The sequence below is a fragment of the Pyrgilauda ruficollis genome, unplaced genomic scaffold, assembly GCF_017590135.1.
Source record: "Pyrgilauda ruficollis isolate IOZ18807 unplaced genomic scaffold, ASM1759013v1 scaffold25, whole genome shotgun sequence".
Taxonomy (NCBI): Eukaryota; Metazoa; Chordata; class Aves; order Passeriformes; family Passeridae; genus Pyrgilauda; species Pyrgilauda ruficollis.
The window spans coordinates 5913494-5935824 of record NW_024523822.1 but is presented as its reverse complement, the minus strand read 5'-3'; the positions used below and the strand labels follow the sequence as shown (position 1 = coordinate 5935824).

The window sequence follows — 22331 nt, the reverse complement described above, 5'->3', positions numbered from 1 at the left end:
TATGATAATTTCCACTATTTACTATCCTGGTGTAGTCCCATTGTCATTGGTAGCAACAGATAAATATTTCAATAGATGAAGGATAAAATAAAAGGATGGCATACTGTAATTTCAACCTGAAATCTATTATGTGTACAACAAACTGTCACTGAAGCAGCTAAAGAGATACAAAAGCATTTTACAAATTTGATGAAAAAGAGTAAAAATTGTCCAAAAATGTTTTCAAGGCATTCTTGTCCATCTCCTCACTTCTCCTGACTTGCCAGTTGTGGATTCACAGGTTATTCCTGTATGAAAAGTAAAAGAGTATGAAAAAGTTTCAGGCTGTGACCAGAGCTAAATAGTCCCTGGCATGGTAATGGCCAGGCCAACAGGAAAAGACAGCTTCCAAATCCTTCCTGTACTGGGATTGGCCAAAAAGTGGCTGTTCCAAGTAGGCAGCTGTGATCCAGCCACCTTGTTTTGGAGATGAAGGTGGTTGAAAGATGAAGGTGTGGACACAAATCTTTCTGTACATGGGACACCACTCATTTTCTTCAATCATGAATGGTCACAGAAATTTGCTGAAGTAGATGTCGTGAAGCTGTTTCTGTGGATTTGAGAGCAAAAGCACACCTAACCTGCATGCGCCGTGGCTGTACCATCACCAGCAGGCTTACTCTGTCTTAATAGATAGACACAATAGACAGTGATGCTTTCAGTTGTTGTTTTTTTGGATTTTTTTATTGAACAATAATAATATTACACTCTTTAAAACCAACTGACTTATTAGATTTACATTCAAGAACTCATAATGTCATTTATGACACTGTTGCAAAATATTAACAATGTATGCAGTATTTACTACATTCTTTAAATATTTCTCATCAGTCTGCTGGAAGACCATGGGTTTGATCCTGCTCTCACTGAAATCAAGAAAAAAATTACTTTTGATATCAGTAGATTAGAATCAATTCACTTGCTAGTAAGTAGCCCAAGAAATCATTATTCCCTCTCAGACCCTAACATTAAGTACTGGTTAAAATGTGGTATTATGCTAGTTTGAGATTTATGTTTATATGTCTCCAATTATCATGGCAAGAGAACCTAGACTTTCATCGTGACATTTAGATATCTACTGCTGTCATCATCCTCTTGTTCCAGATCAGCATGATCCGTGCCTGCTTTCCCAGGTGAATGCATCCTGCTTTCACAGATGTTGACTTTGGATCTCTTTAAAGGCATCAGAGTTTCTGTTGTTTACAGTTTTAAAAGCATGATTTCAGATCCTGAACTGAGCTCTGGCTGCTGTACTGTGTGTTCTTTCTTTCACTGCAGTCAAAGCTCAGGTTGATTTCAAAGGAAATGTTAAAATCAAGCCGCACTTCCAATGAGAATGCTCTGTGTTAGAAGGCTGTTCCTAAACTCATGGCATCCAAGTTCACTCTGACACAGCAATGTCAATTTTCATTGTCTGTGGATCTGGTTGTCTTCAGGCATATTAGCAAGCCCTTCTCAGTGGTGATTTTTAGCTCAAACAAATGTCACTCAGCTTAGACTGAATGAGGGGCTGCCTGTTCCTGCAGCACTCTAACACATATAAGTTTTTCTCCTGGCTGAAATGGGACCACTTGCTCATGCAATTGAGAAACAAAGGACTGGGTACCAAAATACTGTCGTTTGTGGGTGCACTATCACTTGCTGAGGGTTCAAGTCTTCCCTGGTTCAAATAAACTCCCTGTGAGTCACATCTGGGCCATAGCCAATAAAGACAGAAAGCGTGAAGGTCCCTTTGCTGGCCTCTCACCACTCTTCCAGAAAAAATGCAGATATCACCTTAATGACACCAACTAGCTGGTTTATAGAAACATATATATTTAAATAATGATAAGCAGCTTTTTTTGTTTCAGATCCCCTTCTACAAATCGGTAGAATTTACCAATCTGCTGTTTCTCTGTACAAAATTTAACTTTAGAAATTCAACTAAATACAATATATGTCTGCAGTGTCTTGTCTAAGTTATTCACAATGTATAAACTGAAGTGCTAGATGTTTTCTCTCTGAAAAAAGGCATATTTGTCTCTGAGGAATTGTCACCAAACTTCGAAAAACTAGAAAGTTGTTAACAGCTAATGTCGGTTTATTTAATTTACACTGTTGTGCTTTTGTTGTTTTTATTGTTATTGAACAAGGGTGTTCCTTCCATCTGAGGTGTTGTTTATATGTGTTTCTTTCACAATGGTTCCACATCAATAGTATCACTCACCCAAACTGTCCCCTTCATTCAGTGAGAGATTTTCCAGCATCAGGTTGGCAAGAGTCAGCCTCTGGCACTATTTAAATGATCATGTTGGGTTTTCAGTATTACTATACATTCAAAAAGCCATAATACATTTCTCTGTTCAAATACTTATCAAAACAAATATCAAAAGTCATATACACTGTACAGTGTATTTTTAAGTAAACATTTTTCTCATTAAAAACGGGTCACATTTGAGCTTCAGAGATTACATGTTCATACATTATAGATCTACTTTGTTCTTAAAGTGTGTTGTTGCATATTCAATAATCTGTGAGAAATGCATTCACTTGAAAGTCTTACAAGTGTAAGTAAATATCAGCGAGGATTTAGCCATTTCATTACTGGAGAGCGAATAACTTTCTCTTTAACGAATTCCTCTTTTACAGAATTTCCATCTCCTGATGCCATGTCATTGTCTGAAAAAAACACAAAAGTAAAGGTGGATTTCATGAACATGAGAGCTTTAAAATACTATCCTGCAGCAATGTCCCTGGTTTTATGAATACTTTGGAAAATCCTTAACTGGTATGTTTGCAGAAAACTCAGTAAATTACCTCCAATTACCTAGCTGCAAAATTTCTACCAAATTAAAGCATAAGTCATATCTGTTTTCTAATAGTTTAAGCATAAGGCTGATGAGTTGACTTCAGTTTCCAGTTCTGACTGTAACACTCACTCCAGTGTGACACAGGACCAAGCAACACATCCTCAATAACTACAGCAATAAATTAAACCTCTGCAGCTATTCTCTGACTGAGGCCAGCTGGCATGGAATAGCCTCGTGTGTGCCACTAACTCTCTTACTCTCCAAAAATAGGTAAAAGATACTCAGTTTGTCAGCTGGAAACAGTCCCTGGCTGAGGCTGATTCCTAAGCTGTGACTGAGGTTGTTTGGCACAGTTAGCTCGCTGGGGGGACAGTGTGCAGTCCACTGCCCCACTGTTTGACCATGAAAGGAGTAAAATTGCAATGTACAGGACCTCTGACACCTTTCAGCTTGCTAGGCATATGTAGGCATGGTGGTCTTTGTAAAACATATGGGTCAGAAACTTGCCTGTTTAAAACACAGAAGCATTTACAGCTGTTTTAATTCACTGATGATCACTTAGATGCTATAATTACCTCTGAAGACCACTTTCAAATGAAACCCTTTGTGACCACCCCATGGACTGCTGCTCGTAGTGTCCCTGCTCTGCTAACAGTGACAGACCTCTGAGGAGAGAAGTAATTGGGAAACTTTTGCAAGGCTAAAAAACACTGTTTGTTTCCATGCAGTGGATATCTCGTCCTGGCTGGGATAAATCAAGCAGTTAAATATCGAGGCAGCAGGAAGCTTGGGACAAAAGGAAAGTGAGAAAGAGAAAAGAGGAGGAGGAACTGATGCAAATAGGCTGTCTGGGAAGGTTTGGAATATAGACTAGATAGAGAAAAAAACAAGCACACTCATTATTTTGGCACCTTCAGTAATAAATAGAAGACGGAAAGGCAAAAGAGCACAATCATGTAGCAAAATACAAAAATATCAGGGCTGATTAGGCTTGCAAGAGGTTTTTTGGAGATTATTTTAAATGTGATATAAGCTGCAGAAGTTTGCTTCAATCTAACTTTCTCTAAGCAAAGAAAGAGAGAAAGAGAAATCTTGTATTAAGACAGTAAACTCTACACAGCTTAATATAACAGAAGAAAATTTAAAATTGCACACAAATTGCAGTTGGAGAAGAAATGAAATCCAAAGATTTTTAGGTGAAACCCCATAAAAGATGCCAATAGACCTAGAATTAAATCTCTGGGGGTTTTTGAGTTGTTTTCTTCCTTCTACACATTTGTATTTATTTTGGTTTGTGTTCATTTTAGAGTAAACATCATTCAGTCAAACATACTTCAGTATCATCAGGTGTGAAAAAAGGCACTTAATCCCACCTCTACAAACTTAAGTGATCTTTCCTTGGTGCATCAAAAATATGCCAGGTTGTCACACTCACTTTTTTTTTAATTTTTATTTTAATTCTGGACAGATCTATTACAAGCTTCAGACATAAATGTAAAGGAAATAAATTCCAGTGATACTATGACAAATGACTACAATAAAACATTTAATAAAACCGTTCACTGACAGCTGAAAACATATTACGCTCTGTCCTCATGTGGAAAAAGAAACATTGTTTTTACTATGCATTATCTAACACTAGTAAATGCAATATAGTGAAATCCTGAACTGATGTGCAAGCCGTAACACAGCCTCCTGCTGCACAGGTGATGTACTGCTAGCACATACAACAGTTGCAAAATATTTCAAAATGTTTCTAGCATGTGTCACTGCTCGCCTAATTCCTTGCCACATGTTAAGGAATAACAAAAATAAACCTACTTGTGTTGTTAATGGTTTGCACAGCTCTACCAGAGTACCCACCACTCACATACAGAGTGGTAATACATCATGGGAAAGGTGTTTTCTGCTAAAATCCACTGTCCCACAAAGTCTTACCTGTGTGTGAAGATATTTTTCGTCGATTTGGAGGCTTTGAAGCAGAAAGTTGAAAAAATGGGAACTTCAGACACTTCCCTGTTACTCTGTCACAGATGCCAGAGGGACAGTTGCATGTTTTCCTGCATTCCATTCCATAGCTACCATAGGGACACTCTGGAGAAAAAAAAAATATAACAGAGCAGTTTTCAGTGATCCAAGTCAGCTGCTGTCTTAGTAGCTGGTCTGCTTGAAAGTGGAAAACCTTTGAGAGGAGGTCAGCTAGACCTTAGCTACAGGATTTCAGCATGCTGACTGCTTTTTTTACAGTATTTTCTAGTATTAATAAATATTGACACACTTTACATATATAATTTCATTTCCTGAACTTACTTACACTGTGCTACTGGTAATCCTTCTCTGAAACACTCTTAGATTTAAGTGCACTCTTACATTAAATTGCCTTAGTTAAAGGTAAATATTAAAGAATATGTAGGTATACAATTATAGAAGATTTAGTTTAAGGACTAGCACTGAATTTAGAAAGGAAGATAACTCCAGAAGTTCCCTGAACTCACTATGTGGTTCACTATGATATTATCTGACTTTCATGACCGTTGGTATTTAGAGCTGCAATCTGGTGCTGGTGCAGGGCTGCTGTGGCCTGGGCCAGCAGTCTAGGAGGTGGATGCAGCCTGACCCTGAGGAGCTATCCAGCAAACTCACCATCCTCCTGGAGATGCTGCTGGGTCCTGGGGAGTAGCCTCCCACTCAACACCTTCTCAGATAGCCAGGTTCTGCCTTCCCATGGCAGAACCTCACCTGCATCTCCAGCCTAAAGAGAGGCTATGCCATGAAGGGATCTCTGGCACCAAGGCAACTCCCTGGTTACGCTGCATCTGGTCACATAATGCCCCAATTCAAACCTCACATCTCTGAGCAAGCTTGAAGAGGAGCACTACAAAGCAGTTGCTAGATGGGAACAAATGTTTTCCAAAGAAAACAAAGTTAGGTACAGGAGATTTTCCCTATCCCATAGCTGACACGTATCACATGGTGGGTCATATAATTTCCCAGAGGGTTTAAACTAGGGGCTACAGTCCTTATCTTCCTCTGCCTTGCTGTTGAATAGGATACCTTCCCAAAACCATTGCTAAAGAGGCAGAGACTGGGAAAATTCATGTCTAACACGCCCTTTCCAAACCCACAAACAGGTGACCATTCCCAGGAGAGGTTTGAGATATCCCAGGAAGGGAAGATCTGCAGAGGTTCTAATTCACCGCCTAAGGGAAGATGAATGACTGTTCAGGGCTGGACCAAGGAACCATTTAGCCCAGGCCTCCACAAAACACTTAAGAAAGGTGACCATAGTAAGCACAAATGATACCTCTCTCCTCATTTTTTCTCTCCTTTCCAGCTATGAGACCTCCTCATCCAGACATAGTTTCTTTGTGTATAACACCCCACAATAAAATTACCCTTTTCAGTTTGTTCATTCTCCTCTTGAATGAATGCAAATTTTAGCTTTGCCATACAGCCTAGGTAATATGAAAATCAAGCTAATGCACTATAGTTATATAGTTATAGTGTAGCCAACATTTTTCAATTCTCTGTGTATCAAATGGATATATGGATTTATTCTTATAAATGAAAAGCCCTAGAAGATCAACTGGTTCCGTGAAAAGGACTGCACAGTGAGTCACTCTAGCAGGGAGAATCTTACTAGGCCTTAGCACATTCCCCTTCCCAAGAATGACTCTTTGATCTGCTGCTTGCCCACATAAAACAAAAACAAAATCCTGCCCAAGCGGAATATCATCCCTGTGTGCATATCATCCCTGGGAGAACAGCAAAGAGCACACACTACATGGAGCATCAATCTGCCTGCTACAGGTGCTCAGCCTGGAGAGGTGGGATGCAAAGCTGTGCACAACAGCATAGAAACAAGTCTGAGCCCAAAGCACTTGGCTCTGTGTAGAATAATCCTGGCATTGATGAGACTTTTTAGATTTCATGAAATTGAAATCTGAGTAAATTTGTCTAAAAACCTTTTTAGAAGGTTTTTTTAATAGGATCCTGTTCCTAAATAAATTGCAGATAACTCCCAGTGGTTTCATGGAAGCAATGGCAACACAAAGTGTTTTGTTTCAGGCCGTAATGACTTTGCTATTGATAATCGTACAATGCACTCTCCTAATAATAAAAGTTTCCCAAAAAAATTTTCTGGAATATATACTGCCCATTTTAGAAATAAGGAATTGAAAAACAGAGAATTCAAATCGTTTCTCCAGAACTTCAAAGTAAATTGGCAACAGGAAGCCGGAGAGAATTTAGCCATCCTGCATCTGTCAGTTATTACAAACATGGAAGTTATTAAAATGAGTGAGTGACCTGGTATCATAGCTGCACATGGATATATAAAATAACAATGTCTGACCGCAGGGAGAGATTGTGCTCTCTCAGAGCTGAGATGAAGAAAGAAAAATAATTCAAAATTACATCTATAATATTTAGTGGAAATAAATATATGAGGAAGAGAAGCTTTAAACACCAATTTAAATTCTAAGTCAAGATATGGCTTTACTGAAGTTAATGAGAGTTTATCCATTGACCAACTGGGAGAAAAACCCAAACAATTTACTTCACTTCACTTTACTTTTCTACAGAGCACCCAAGATTCAGGTATGGGGATTCAGATCTCAAGTCCCATAATATTTCTTTTTTCCTATTCAAAGGGTGCTATTGCAAAGAAACTCCTATGAGGAAAGTGAAAAGTACACACTAATTCAAAACAATTGTTAATAGAATTATAGGCAGTATCTTGCACTGTGATGATTTTTTAATAAATTGAAGATCAGTCAATTATCTCAGTAAAATATTTTCCTGGCAAATGCATGAAAGATATAATCTTTATGTCTAAGTTCTACTCATTTACAAGTACTATTTTCGGTTTCACACTCAACCATGCACATGAGTTTATTTTAAATAAGGTTAAAAAGTGTGTGCTGTATGTGAATTAGCCTAAGTGATTTTTGCAGCATCAGGTCCTAAGTCATTACTTTAACTGAGTCTATTAATACTCCTGATATTTAACTGCCAAGATATTCCCACTTTTAAGGAAGTTATTCTAGGGCTTATCTGTGTCTACTTACTGAAGTGGTACACAAACACAGCAAAACCCACTGCATTTATGCTTTGCAAACTCTTTTTTTAGAGTAGTTGGCTTTTTAAGAAGTTCACCCTGATTTTTATGAATATAGTACCTTGTCATCCTTTAAAGATTCCCCTGTTTAAATGGAGTGAAAATAGCTCCTAAATGAAAAATGTGATTACAGCCTCTGACTAAAGAAATCAGCATGCAACATAGCTGGAATAAACTGAATGCAGTGCCTGGCTGCTCATCTCACAGTCAGCTTCTCGTCTGTTATTGTCATTCTTCAGGCAGGAGGGTTTCTGTTTGCCTCCCCTGACCACATACCTACGATGACTGAGCACCTCAAGGGCAGGACTAAATTAAACAGGACAAAGTCTCCAGGCACTCAGGCTGTACTGCTTTCTCCATCCCCCAGACCCCAGTGTGAGCACCTTGTCCCTGGGCAGGCAGCTGGCAGTGCCAGAGGGAGCACCACACCCAGGAGTGTGCAACAGAGACCCTGTGACAAGGTTGGACTTGCAGGATTAAAGTCTTAATAATTTATAGAAAGCCGCCCACCAAATCAATAGAAAGAGCAGGACTAGCGCCTGGGTGTCTCAAGCTCCAGTCAAAAATCTCATCTCCAAGCACACCTTGTCGGTATTTCTTCACACATGTCCCCAGGTGTAAACAATATCATCACACTAATAAACCTGCCCCAGTACATGTAATGCCTTCTAATGACAGCAGGTATTTTTCCCCTTTTTCCTTAGCTAAGGGATGAGCTGTAAAAATCCCATTTTACTCCTTTCAAGCAAGAGGCAAACTTTGCAGGTGTGTTGCTGTCAAATTGCCACAGCAGGTGCATACAAAGTGAATATCATTACCTTTGCAGATACCAAATTCATCACCAAAGTCATCCTCCTCAGTGTAAAACTGGCACTTCAGCCCAGGACCACACTTGACACCATCCATACCCGAGACAGTACGGTAGCAAGTCTCCCCCAGAGCAGCTGCACACACTCTGCAGCAGCCACAGTCATCCAGCACCGTTCGCTTACAGCGCGCGGTACTTTTGCATGCATTACTGTCACACGGATCAGGGCAATCTACTGCGTATTTCGCACTCCAAGCAGCTCCAGCAGGCACAGGCATCAGGAGGAGTGTGAGGAACAGGAAGCCCTTCATGTCTTGCAGGGGTAAATGCTCCATCCCAGAGAGCAGGTCTCAGTGCTCAGCCGGCTGGTGCCTCTTGCCGAGGGAAGCAGCGGTACAGAATCCAAAGTGGTAGCTGCACACATCAGCCTACAAGTTTATGAGCTTTATAAAGTGTGTTGCCCACATGTTGCATCGTCGTCAGCTTCCTCAATCCGGCAGCGCTGCTCCTGCCAGCCTCCCTTGTTTCAGTTTATGAAATCCAGGATGAAGGTTGGATTAGCACTCTGCTGCCATCCAGGAATTGAAAAGCCTGAGCTGATGTAATCTGTTATGTTTAGTTGGTTGTTTTGCATGAGGACTAAAAACTCACTCACATCCGTTTCAAATGCTCAAGGACGTCTGCCAAGAGTAAAAAAAAAAAAAAAAAGGTAAAAAAACAATCAACCCCGAGGAGGTTGCATACCTTCCTGCAGGACAGGGATTGCTCTGACGCCGGGTACAGTGCTGACAGGAGAGCTCTGCCTTGCTATCACAGCATGTATGGCCAGAAGAAAATCACACTGAATCATCTTACTGCTGAAAGAATAATCTTTAACAGAATAAATCTTTGCCATACTCTTTTAGGGGATGTGGACGGTTATTTTGGGGAATTAAATGAGATCATGTAGTTTAATAGCCAAGCTCAGATTTTTCAGTAGTTTTTTCTGCCTGCATTGAAATGTACTTTTTAATCAGTGTTTAAGTGGAGGTGAATTAAACATTTCACTCAAAGGTTACTGCTAGAACTAAAAACTGGTCAGAATAAAAACATCACTTTGTGGGATCTTCCACAGGAAGTTCAGGAGAATGAGCAATGAGCTGCCCCAACTTCACAACCAAAGGGGAAATCCCCATCCATCATCAGCACTGTCTGCACAGCGCTAACATAGATCAGGGGACTGATTCTTCTCCCCTTACACCACTTCTATTCTGACAAACTCTATGGGAAGCTCTGATGTTGCTCTTCAATGAAATCGATGTAAATAAACAGAAAACAAATCTCAGCTTCCCGTCTCCTCTCTTAGACTTTCTTTATCCTGCCAGAGCCTTGACAAGAAACAGCAAACAAGGGGAGTCCAGTGAAACTGATGAGCCACTGGAGAGATGAAAATTTCTGCATTAAAAAAAATCCACAGGAAAGGAAAAAAGGAATCAAGCTAGCCATAAATAAACCTCTGAATACCAAAAGTTGTTGCCAGTGAAGTTAGTGGGAACCAAAACAAACTGAACTGTGTATGACCAGCTTGTCACTTGGAGTCCTGTGTCTCAAGTGGGCTAAGGACACTGCCAGTAGGCTGCCAAATAAAATGAAGGACTAAACTAGAACTACTGGAGAGCAGGAAAACCTGTTCTTCATGAATGCAAATGTGAATTGATAAACCCAAAACCAAAATGCTTAACTCTTCTGTCTTGCGAAGATGGGGAAAACCAACATACTGTATGTTTCATTTGGGTAAGGTGTTCTCATGGGGGAGGGGAGGGGAGGGGAGGGGAGGGACTGGCCTAGTATGTTTAACACTTGTCAAAAGTCAATGTAAAAAAAAAAAAAAAATTAAAGAGTTAGGTTGAGGTCTCATACAAACCAAGGAAGTACTATTGGTAAGCATGAGCTGACAGCAATTAGCTCAATTAGTGGTAGACAGCTTTATCTTCAAAATGCAAAGCAACTATCATCTAAGAAGTGAAAGGAGTACTCCCAAGGTGGAAATGAAAATTGCAGCCAAAACCAGAGGAGGAACACAAGTTTAAGATTATAAGAAGGAGATCAATTAAAATTGATGTCCTACCATTGACCCCATCACAACTGAACTATTGCAAAAGTCTGTTTAAAAAAACAACAACCCAATATTTCTTCCGTAGTTCTCAAGTCAGCAGAATAATGTAAACCACTGCCCGTGTCTGCTGGAATAGAATTGACTAAAACTGACATTGGTTTATATTTATAGGTCAGGCTATAAGCTGTGGGGCTGAGGAACCAGTGTAAACCCCACTGGGCAGTCCCTCATGTGGGAGAGAGATGCTAAATGTTCAATCAGAGAACCAGGGAACACAGCTAAGACCAGTAACCCCTTCAACACCCGGGCCAGATCTGCTCCTAAGGGTGAAATAGCCAAAAAAAGAGCTTTGCACACTTGGTGCATGACAGGTCTGCAGGAGTAAGGAGCAGGAAAGCTCACCTTTAAGTTAATTCACACCTGCACTTCACACTCATACATGCTTACTCAGAGGAGATAACAGATGATGTGTAGTGTGCAGACCCATTCACACATATACTTAGACATTTATGCCTGGTATTAACTACCAGCTGGTAAAATCCTATTCTGTAAATATTTATAGGAAATGCTCCTTGTCTAAAACACCAAATGAGATCTGAAAGGGCTACATGTCACATTTGGGTTTCTCACAGGAAAAATGTCCTAGAGAGATGATAAATAAAAAAATTACACACAGATGTGGTGAGAAAAAGAAATCGTAAAAGGAATCAGCACACTCCCCTAGCAACTAGCCAATATTATTTGGAGTAAGATGGAAACTGTATCCTATGCTTGGAGCTAGAGGCCAAAGTAAATTATTACAATGGATTAAAAAAAATACATGTAATAGAAGAAAACAATATGAACAGATAAATATCTGGATTATATGAGTATCACAGAGGAAATAAGTATACTATGATCTTCCACACTGTCCATTGATTAAATAGTGAAATAAATCCAGTGTCACTCTCTTCGGTTTTAATGTTTCTCTGCTGTTTTACCTGTTGAATCCATTAAGCTTTCCCTTCCAGTGAAAAGTTTAATCCTGTAAAACCCTGAACTAAGGTTTTCCATGAAAATTGATGCCAAGGGAATTAATGAAACTTCCCCAGATATCAACAGCAGAAAATTTGCCACCATTATTTAACTTGTGGTATAAAGATATTTCAAAGGTGGAAGACCTTCTGGATCAGATCAGAGCTAATTTTTCTTCCAAATTTACAGCACAAATTGTCTTTTTGCCTGCTTACATCATAATTACATCACCATATATAATGTTTGGCACTTCTTCTAGAAGAAGAAAAGGTTTCAACCCTTGGGTTCCGTGCTTTACAGGGAACCAACAATCTAATATTGGTGAGTCATGTTTCCAGCAGAATACTTCTGAGAACTATTCTTGCATTTCTCTTGTAAATAATCTATTTATCAAGCAAAAACAGTCTATGGGACTGTCTTGATGTTGCATTTATGCCCTTTGAAAAGTGTGACCCCACCTGTTAAAAATCCCCATGAAACAGCAATCTTCATGACACATGATTAGTCTCCTCACTAGGTTAATAGGCTTTGTTCATTCTACTTTTTAGGTAGAGAAACATTCACCTCCAGTCTTCTGAATTTAACCATTCTGGCCACTGTTACTATCCAGTCTTTTGAATGTATAAAGTTGGGATAAGCAGGAAGCACTAATATCTCTTTAAACATAGGAAAATATTTAATGCATTACCCTTGTTTCTCATTTCTAAAAGACAGTCCCTAAACTAAAAATATGTTACCACACATTCCTGAACAATCCAACCTTTTCCCAGGCTTCCTTTTCAAAAAGCCACAAGCACAATGCTATATGAGAAGCAAAAATTCAAAGGGAAACACCGAAAGGAAGCTGAGCTGCAAAGTCCAAAATGAAAAGCCAGAAATAGGAAGTAAGAGATAAGAATCAGGAAAGTGAGATAGCAGCAAGGACTCCCCTTTGTATAATTTCTTTTCTTGTATCTTTTCAATGAATTGCTAATTACTCTTTGTTTCAGCTGTAGCATAGCAACTCCACTCTGGTAAAAATAGGTGCTTTGGGACATTTCCTACTCACTGAAGGCAAGAGATGTTTACATGCCTTCTCCAGGCAGACCAGGTGCTGTGCAGAGAACTGGGTAGGCACAAACTGCAGCAGCTACCATAGAAATTACTGGATATGGTGGGTTACCTGCAGAAGGCCTCAGGAATGAGAGCCACACCTTCTTTAGAGCACAGCAAAAATATGTCCACATGCAAATATGTCCACGTGCCCATCTGTCCATGTGGCATGTTTAGCCTGGGAGCTGCTAGCCAAACCTGCTGCATGTGATTTATGCTCTCTGAGTTTGCCATTGAAATGGAACTGGACCCTGTCAGGTCTATGCTGCTTACTGAGCCCATGTGGCACAGTCCTGTGCTTCCACGGGCTCCAGTTGTGGCTGGCTCTGACTGCAGGACCTCTGCCCTGTGTGGCCTCTTCACAGAACAGGTATTCCCAGGGATTTTACAATCACCGTAGTAATCTGCATAGCAGAAATCTCTGGCTTTCTCTCAATTCAGGTATGAATCAAGTGAAATAGTTCTTCTATGCTTGGAGAAGGTGTTCAAGAGGCAAAAAAGTCACAGAGAGGTGTAAAAGTTCTACTACATGGCAGCAAGGGTCAATATTTCCATGGTGGGAAAGTCTGAGTTTGTCACACCCAATAAATACATAGTTGATTTAAATGGGGAAACATGATGAAAAAATATGTTGTGATGCTGTTATGCTGAAAACTTTTAAAATCCTTTCAAGACATCTATATTTCCAGAGGAAGAAAGGTCTTTCAGTGCCCAAGACCTCCAAGATCTATACCAGGGGATTTCAGAACAGTACAAGAAATTCACATACCTTTTCTATACTTCAGGAAATTTGCGTCTCTGAATATAATGACTGGTCACTCACAGCCCAAAACTCTGCCTTCACACACACACACACCCCCCACACCCACACCTTATCAATACCTTTGTCAGGAGCTACTTCTTTTGTGACACCTCTTGGTTCTAGAAATCTAAATCACCCCAGATATATCATATGTACATCTAGGCAGAAATAAAGCTTATTCATACAGAAAAACATCTTTTCAGGTCTGGTCTTCAAATATTCTGTTTCTTTATCAATAAAAAAAAACCAAGATGTGAATGATGGTTCTTTGCATCTTCTGCTTAGTGGGTCAGGTGTCCATATGGTAAACGGCTTTAATGCTGAGATAATGTGGCTATTTCATCCTTCACTGTCTGCCATATTTAACTGATGTAGGAACACACACTCATTTCTCTATTGCCATGAAGCCTCTGCTCTTAGTAGGTCTCTGCAGAACTAGAATAAAATGTATTAGATTTGAAAAAGCATTTTAACCAGTTTTTTTCCAGACATAAACAATAACACAACAGTCAGTAATATCACAAATACCATATGGGTTTTATCTTTTCTCTATGCAATCCAAATGGTAATTATACTCTGATTCTATGAGTTCCTGATAACTAAGCCAAATTCCTATTGAATAAATATTTTTTCTTGGTACCTGTGCAGAATCTGAAAATGCACTCTTTCGGTTTCCCTGGGTATAGATATTAGACTCACATAGTTTAGAATTGGTGGGAAGTATACTTTTCCTTGCAACTCAAGCTGATTTTGATCTCTGTTTTTTAAGATTAAAAAATTGATAACGCTATAGACTTTTATGGGAATATAATCATATCTTAAGTATTAATGTGATTTCTACTTTTCTGTACTAAAATATGACTTTTGAAACTTTGTTGCAGTTAAGTAGTGCTATTGTCTTACAACATTTCTGCAAATGTTTTAGCCATGCTTTATATATAGTTTGGGCTTGACTAAGTAGCTATTTCCTGTAATGAATGACAAACTATTAAAAGCTTATTATCTTCTTGTGCTCCATGTGCTGCTAACAAGCAAATCTGTAGTCATATGTGTGAAATGTTGAGTTGTTTAAGTTAGGGTTAGGTGTTTTCACAAGCTAATGCTTCCATGTATTCTTTGCAATATAGCCAGGATGATTTCCACTGGCAGAGAAAATCAATTTGAAGTAATTGACTTAGATATATATGCAAGTATATCAAATTTATATTGATCACCATTTTTCGTTTAGGAGAAATCTGTCCCTTTCATAAGTACTCAACTTTGAAATACAGAAGATTTCCAGAATAATTAGGTGATCCCAGAAAGGCCAGAGGAGAACATCTGTATTTCCTAAGTAACACAACTACAGGGAAGACCCAGAGAATGTCTGAAAGGAGTAAGGACACCAATGGGGACTTTTTTTCCAGATTTTTTTCCAGTGTCACACATACTTTTTTTCCTTGGGATGAGAGGCTATTTCATTATTCCTTCTTTCTGCCACACAATCTCTCTGGCTAAGCCTTAGTCCTCATTATACTGTTTTTCTCCTGTATTATACTGTACTTTCTTTCTGATCTATGTGCAAGTTTACTTATACCACACACAAAAAGCGCCCTAAAAATAAGAGCTCAGCAGACTATTCCTTTACTCCATTTCTCCATTTTTATTACTTTCTCTTGTTCACAGTTCTCACACTCTACCCTTCATGTCTATCCCAGCTGAAGCCTCTGAGACTTTGGATTAACGGGAGCAAAGCCTTGTTAAAGGACACTTTGGTGGCTGGTCCTCAGGCATTGCTGTGCTATATGAATTGGCATTTCTGTGCTATATGAATTGGCATCTACTTCAGTGAACTTCAGATTTGGAAACAAACTGAATTAATATTTTGGCTTCCATGGAAAAAGACACCAGTCAGGGTCTCCAAGAACAATGCAGTTGGAGGGACCTAACACAGGACCATTTGTTTCCCCAGTGTGGCAAAAGGATTTTCACACACATGCTTCCTACATCCTTTTTCCTTTGTTCCATAAATTGTATGTCTCTGTTTGCAAATAAAATTTTGTTTTCTTTCCCTAGAGCACGAATATTGTGGGTGAATGCTGACCCCAAAGGCATAAGTGCTGTGTCAGCAGGGTCAGATTTCACATGATGCTTTCAATGTTTTATGATCTCTGTTGTATGTTTTTTGCTCAAAATATGGAAAGAAATGTTTGCAAACAAGCTCTAATCAGAAAGTGATGAGGAGTAACAGCTGCATATTGCCTGTGACAAATTTGGTCTCATTAAGAAATAAAACCGTTAGAAAGCTTAAAATTATAAGTTATAAACCTATAAAGAGCACTTCTAAGTCTATTTTGGCTTGTATCTCATTATTTTCAGCTTTCTTAATGTATTGATAAAAGAGGTGTAATAGCTCTGTAGTAATAGAGGTGTAAACACTACCTTGCATTTTTACTTAGAAATGTGATAGTTTATATGCCGCTATATACATTCAGAATAGGAGATGAGAGAGTAAAATATAATAAACAAGTAGTCGTTTTTTAATTTTATTCATTGATCAAGGTTAGTTATTTGTTCAAAGCTTGATGGTAATTTTCAGTCGTTTTACCAAATGCCCAGAAGATTTATTCTTTAAGAAAACTACCTGGGAAAAAGAAATATGAGTGAAATATACAAAGCTGGAGCTATCTTTCCAAGTTGTGAATCTGACAGGCTGAATATGTGATTTCTCCATAATGGCACATTATTCTTCTCTTTTGCTTTATCTTTTGAATTATCATAGTCTAAGCATGAGCTATTTTAAATGTTTCCTTGACCATGACAGAATAAGCTTTTTAATCCACAAATAGTTCTGAAATAGTTCACAATCAGATGCACTTTCTTAGATGATTTATTTAAAACCAGATAGCTGCTACTCAATCCCATGTTTTAATTGTGCCCTGCACTGTATTATGGATCTTCTTCCTGTGCTATAATGTTTTGGACTATGAACGCTGGCTGGGTGCTGGGCAGGTGTCTCGCGCAGACTGTAAAGAAGCTGCAAAGTGAACAAAGAGGAAGGTCAGCTGCAGATAGTTGTTGCCAGCAGGAAACAGCTCCCAACACCACCAGCTCTGGCGTACGACATGTTCCCTCGTGGATCCCGGGAGGCCACTTGGGCCAGAACAGGGCAGAGTACCTTCAGCGCTGGCTATAGTGGCTTTCTTCTTCTTTTATAAAATGAGAAATGTTTGGGTTTTTTCGTTTATGAAGCATTGGATGTAAAAATAAAAAAGTCCATTTTCAACAATCAGCATAAAGGGAAAGGGGTTTTTTGTTTGTCTATTGCCTAAGATAGATGCCTGGAACAGGACTTGGAAACCACTGGCTGTGCAGATGGAAACCCTTTCAAAGACACTGGAAGTGTTTGTCTGGGCAGACACTTCCCACGATGGCTAAGCTGCAACCAAGCACCATGAGGATGGAAAATCCCAACCCGGCACTGCTGGTGGAACAACAAACCCTTCTGGAAATTGCCACCCAAATATGAATATCAAAATTGGTAACCACTAATGTGATCCTGACTTTAGTAACAGTGCAGGAAAAACAAGGGGAAGGAAAGAGGCCTGGAAGAAAAACAATTTAAATCTCACTTTAGAATTCAATCTAGCTTTTGTGTTTTCTTACCAGCAGTGCTCTCACCTTGTTCAGGTAGTCTCAATATTTCTGCTCAATGAGGCAAAGACTGCTCAATAGCATCATTGTTCATAAGACAGAATAGTCTGTTATAAAGTAAGATGGTTTTTAATAATTCAGGGCTCTGATGTGCAGTCCCCTGTCAAATCTCAGTGGCACTCCCTGGCTGATTGTTGCTGCATCAGAGTCTCAGTCTACAGGCCAAGTTAACTTCAGCCATCCATTTCTACTCCTGGAGCAGCACAAACTCCTTCCACTCCTCTCCACTGTGGATGTGGTCGCTTCTGAACTTGACGTAGCTAGGATCACAAGCACCACGGCACCCTGTATCACCCTTTTCAGCACCCTGTTCTCTCCTACCTACGTTTGATTATACAGCCACACCAAGGGAACTAGGTTAGAACCCACCTAATATTGCAGAAAGAAAATGAACCACACATTAGTATCAGCAAGTTTCTTTTCTGTCTGTCTGTGCAGTATCTACAGTAATGCAGGCAAAATTGCAGCCTTCACATTATTCTTTTCATTATTATGTGGATTGTATGTAGGAGGAATTTGTTGACAAGGTCTGGCTGGACCACTTTGAAAGACAGGGCCTCTCACAACCCCAGTGAAAGGGAGAAGTGCAATTTTTCCACAGTCCTCCATCAGCATGCCCAAAGTTCGGAGAATAATTGTGAGCTCAGTGTAAATATTTGTTACTTGAACTCTGCTAAGACCAGTATCCAAACAGGACTGTGGCTTTTGGCAAGTAATGTGATGTCCAAGATTTTAACCAGTGAAAGCCTCGTCACTGTCAATGTGGTCCATTGCCATTTGAATATATCACAGGTTTTGCACATATACTAGTCCAAAGTCCACCCTATTTTCATGCATCTACTTTCAAAGCATTTCTGCTTTTTTCTGGTATCAAATTTCTGGTATTCTTTCTGAGCTGAAAAAAATATGTCTTAGTTTTGATTGCAACAGCTTGAGACAGACTGACCAGCACATCCTAATAGGTAACATCCTCTACATTGTTTCAAGGTAATCTCAACCAACAGCCACGTACTATTTTTCCATTTAAATGGAAACCATAGAATCATAGAATAATTTGGATTGGAAAGGGTCTTAAATATCATCTGTTCCAACTCCCCTGCCATAGACAGGGACACCTTCACTCAAAGCCCCACCCAACCTGTCCTTGAGTAATTCCAGGGACAGAGCAACCACAACTTCCAGGCAACCAGTTCCAGATCCAGTCACTATCCTCTGAGTAAAGAATTTCTTCCGAACATCTCATGTAAACCTACTCTCTCTCAGTTTGAAGCCATTCTCCCTTGTCCTGTCACTACATGCTTTTGTAACAAGTCTGTCCCCACCTTTCTTGTAGGCTTCCTTCAGGTACTGGAAGGCAGCAATTAGGTGGTCTCAAAACCTTCTCTTCTCCAGGATGAATAATCCAAATTCTCTCAGTGTTTCTTCGCAGGAAAAGCGCTCCGTCCCTCTAATCATCATCATGGCCCTTCTTTGGACTTGTTAAATAATAGATAATGAAATACTCATAACGGTTACTTTTTAGTACTTTTTAGGAGTGATTGAGTGATTAAAGTAATATTTAATTATTTTCATTTACTGATATTGCTTCTGTTCTAATTATTCCTATCTTGATTTTCTATGTGGCTGCAGTGACACTTGTTTTTTTATTAAAATAAAGGTGTTATAAGAATGTGTTAATAGGGCAAAGTTTCTTGCTTTTTACCAAAAAATGTATTAATAATTCATAAGAATGAAGTCTCTGAAACCCTATTGTTTATATATTAAATCTAATATATGTCTTTGTAAGTGGCTAAGATATATAAATTCCTATTGTATTATTATATAAGGGCTTTTTTTAATAAAGGCTTTTTTTGCTTATCTTTCTGCGGTTCCTTGCTTCAAAAAAAACCTGTGCCACCTTGAATTGAATTGCAATTAAATTAAACCTACTTGTAATCTGTTAGACATTAATTATGAAATGCATAAGTCAATTCAAAAGAAGCTCGTTCAGAAGATTGTGGGGTTATAAGCATACGGGGGTAGAAGTGTCTGAACCAGCTGCCAGGTCACTAATAAGATTAGGATACATTTTTTAAATTAGCAATCTGTAATTCGAAGACATAGCAGACATATGAAAATGACTTGCTGTAATTTGTCTGACTATGATGAACCAATTCTTCTGGCAAGTATTCCAGAAAATTATCTTGAAAATCTGATGGCTTGTTTTGTTTTAGTTTTATTTTCTAAATGCTTCTTCCTGATGCCAGATTGCATTGCCCAAAAGGTAGGTTACTTTTACAGCTTGCTAGATAGCAGGCAGCTCTGTAGTCAGAAGATAAAACAAAGGCTTTGACTAGAAGCTGTGGAGGCAGTCCATGCTTCAGGCATACCACCACAGTTTCAGGAAACAACGGTTGTTGACAGTAGATAGTGATGCCCTCTGTACTGAGAAATAGAAACTTGTTTTAAAAAATAATTAACAAAAAAATTGAACACGCAGTGCACTATATGTACAGCCGAAACATCAGGCACTACTGCCCAGCACAAGAGCAGTATGAACCTAAGGACCAAACCTGACTGGCCTCTGCACCCCAGTGTGATGTGTATGAGCTGTCAGTCCCCTCTCACAGACAGAAGCAAGGGCTGTGTGTCAGCACTGTGTGCTCTGCTCAGCACCATGCATCACATGCCAGTGCCACTTGTCAGCTCCTTGCGCAGCCTGGCCAGCCTTAAGGGCTGCTCTCTGTGCCCAATCATGACTGTGTGACAGGCAACAAGCAAGTCAGATCTCGGAAAATAATCCTTAAGAAATATTGCTTACCTGGAAGACCTCAGTAAAAACAGATAGAGAAGCAAAAGTGTGACAGAGAACTCAGCTCTGCACGGACAAAGCTGAGAAGTGCGAGCATAGACAGGAGCATATGCCTGGCCAAGGGCAGAAGGATTCCTGAGGCAGGATCCCTTAATCCACTCATAAATTTCCAGTGGGGATAAAAATAGCACAAGAGAGCTGGTCTGATAGAAGAAGCCAATGTTTAGGAGCTGGAAGGTACTGCCCAAGGGGACACCTCTCAGGCACCTAGAGATTAAGTGCTAAAGCATGTTGGGTTAAAAGAGACAAGACTAAATTTCTCTCACTAAGTGAAAGTGGAATTGCAAATGTTGTGTTAGTATGTTTAGTAAACTCTGCCACAAGCTGCTGAAAATTAGCTCTTCTTAATCTGGTAAACAATGTGTTTCCAGCTTAATTTTTTCAGGCTTTGTTGGTGTCTGTCATTGCAAAACTGTAACATACATGGAGTCACTCTCTGTGGCTTTCCTGCTTTGATTTCGGTTCTGAGAATTAGCCCAGCAGTGCTTTTAGCAGTGGTCACCTCCTTTTCCTGGACCATTTTTCTGCTCATCTCTGGCTGCAGAAACAGTTATCCTTCTGCCGTGTGTTTTCAGAGGTGTTAACAAAATCCAGAATAGTGGGACACTTTGCAGGACTCCTGCACTCTCCCTAGCCCAAAGTGCACCTCCTCAGTGAGAGGGGTGGGAGGGCAGGCACTGTCTCAAGACACTGGTATTTCAAAGCTAGCAAAGGCTTCCCTCCTATTGCACCGGGAGGGAGCAAAGCCTCAGGGTGGACTGAAATTGAGTCAAGGCTGCTGCCCGATAACTGTTGCTGGGGAGGGGCTGCTGGCCCTGGGCACTGAGATGGGCTCTGGTAAAAGTGGGAGGGAGCCACAGGGGCTTGGCAGGAGCAGTCAGGCCTAGCAGTAACACCCTTCCACATGCTCCATCACCCATAAACAGAAAAAAGATTATGCGAATGAGGAGAGATCACGCACAGGAAGCCCACCATCTGAACTGTAATGAGCCTGCTGATTATGGTTTCCAGATTCTATCAAGCACTTTTTTCAATCAGTGAAAGAGTCAGCCACTGTTCACATGAGTGAGGGAGTGAAAGTCTTGCCTTCACCAAGTTGGAACACCAATTTGTGACCACTGGGCTTCATGGTGTGAAAAGTCTCCTGTCATTTACCTCACAAAGTTAAAAGGGACTAATTTGTGTTGCAGCATCCTCTGAGATCCCCAGTTGTAAAGTGAGAACAATGGTACAATTATTGGTGAGAACAATTCTTTCCACTTTTATGTATCTTTTGCTTTTTCCCTCAGTTTTTCCCAGTTTTCTCTGTATTCCAGTACTGAGCCAAATCCCACTGACATCTTCTAAGATCTTCCTTCCCACACCCTTGGACAAGAAGTGGGTCTAAGCCCCCACACACCACAGTGGCAGGTTTTATTGCACTATGGCCCACGACTGACCCAGTTTTGTGGTGTCCTGTTGCTTCTTTCCTGCGTGTATATCCTCTATGAGCTTTTCCTGCTCTGCTCAGAATTGTGGTGTGGCTCCTGGTCAATAATCAAAGCCAGTAGGTCGTTGTTCTGGAGTTATTTATTCATGCCTCTGCAACATCTCAAAGCTTACAGTATTTAGTGCATGTTAGTGCAATAAGCACAGAAAGAGAGAAACTCTGCAGATGATCACATCAAAGTTGTTAGTTAAAAAAGACCTAGAAAATATTTGGAAGGTGATGTAGTACAGCAAGCTAACCATAGATTTCTTCAGAAACACACCAGGTCCTTCTGTTACTAGAAGTCTATTGAAATCCATAGCCAGAGCCCTGTTTGTTTTGACAGATGTTAGGAGCTATGTTAAAGAACTATAATTACATCTATTACAGTTGGTATTTATACTTTTTGAGCAAACGATTAACTGAAAGTGTGAGATTATGAACCAAGCTGTGAGAGGATTTCGTTTGTTTGATCAACAAAACAAAGCACAAACAAACAAATAAACAAAAAAACAACAGACCCAACACCCACGCCCCCCCACCAAAAAAAAAAAAAAAAAA

The 22331-nt window shown here is 39.8% G+C and overlaps 1 protein-coding gene across 1 annotated transcript; it reads right to left on the bottom strand.

Moving 5' to 3' along the window:
- Window positions 1-703: 703 nt before the first annotated feature.
- ESM1 (endothelial cell specific molecule 1) lies at window positions 704-20350 on the bottom strand. Its single transcript, XM_041470918.1, has 4 exons — window positions 20252-20350; window positions 8766-9435; window positions 4767-4922; window positions 704-2697 (listed from the first exon to the last, which is right to left on the bottom strand). Exons 2-4 carry the CDS (start codon window positions 9088-9090, stop codon window positions 2597-2599), a joined length of 582 nt encoding a protein of 193 aa, XP_041326852.1. The 5' UTR covers window positions 9091-9435; window positions 20252-20350; the 3' UTR covers window positions 704-2596.
- Window positions 20351-22331: the final 1981 nt, after the last annotated feature.

Bases quoted from the DNA above. Each gene is read 5' to 3' on its own strand.
- ESM1 (XM_041470918.1), bottom strand. From the start codon at position 9,090: ATGGAGCATTTACCCCTGCAAGACATGAAGGGCTTCCTGTTCCTCACA. The intron at 4,923-8,765 runs GTAATGATATTC...TTTTTTCTCCAG, and splicing joins TGAATTTGGTATCTGCAAAG to AGTGTCCCTATGGTAGCTAT. The intron at 2,698-4,766 runs GTAAGACTTTGT...TGTTTTTTTCAG, and splicing joins AAAAATATCTTCACACACAG to ACAATGACATGGCATCAGGA.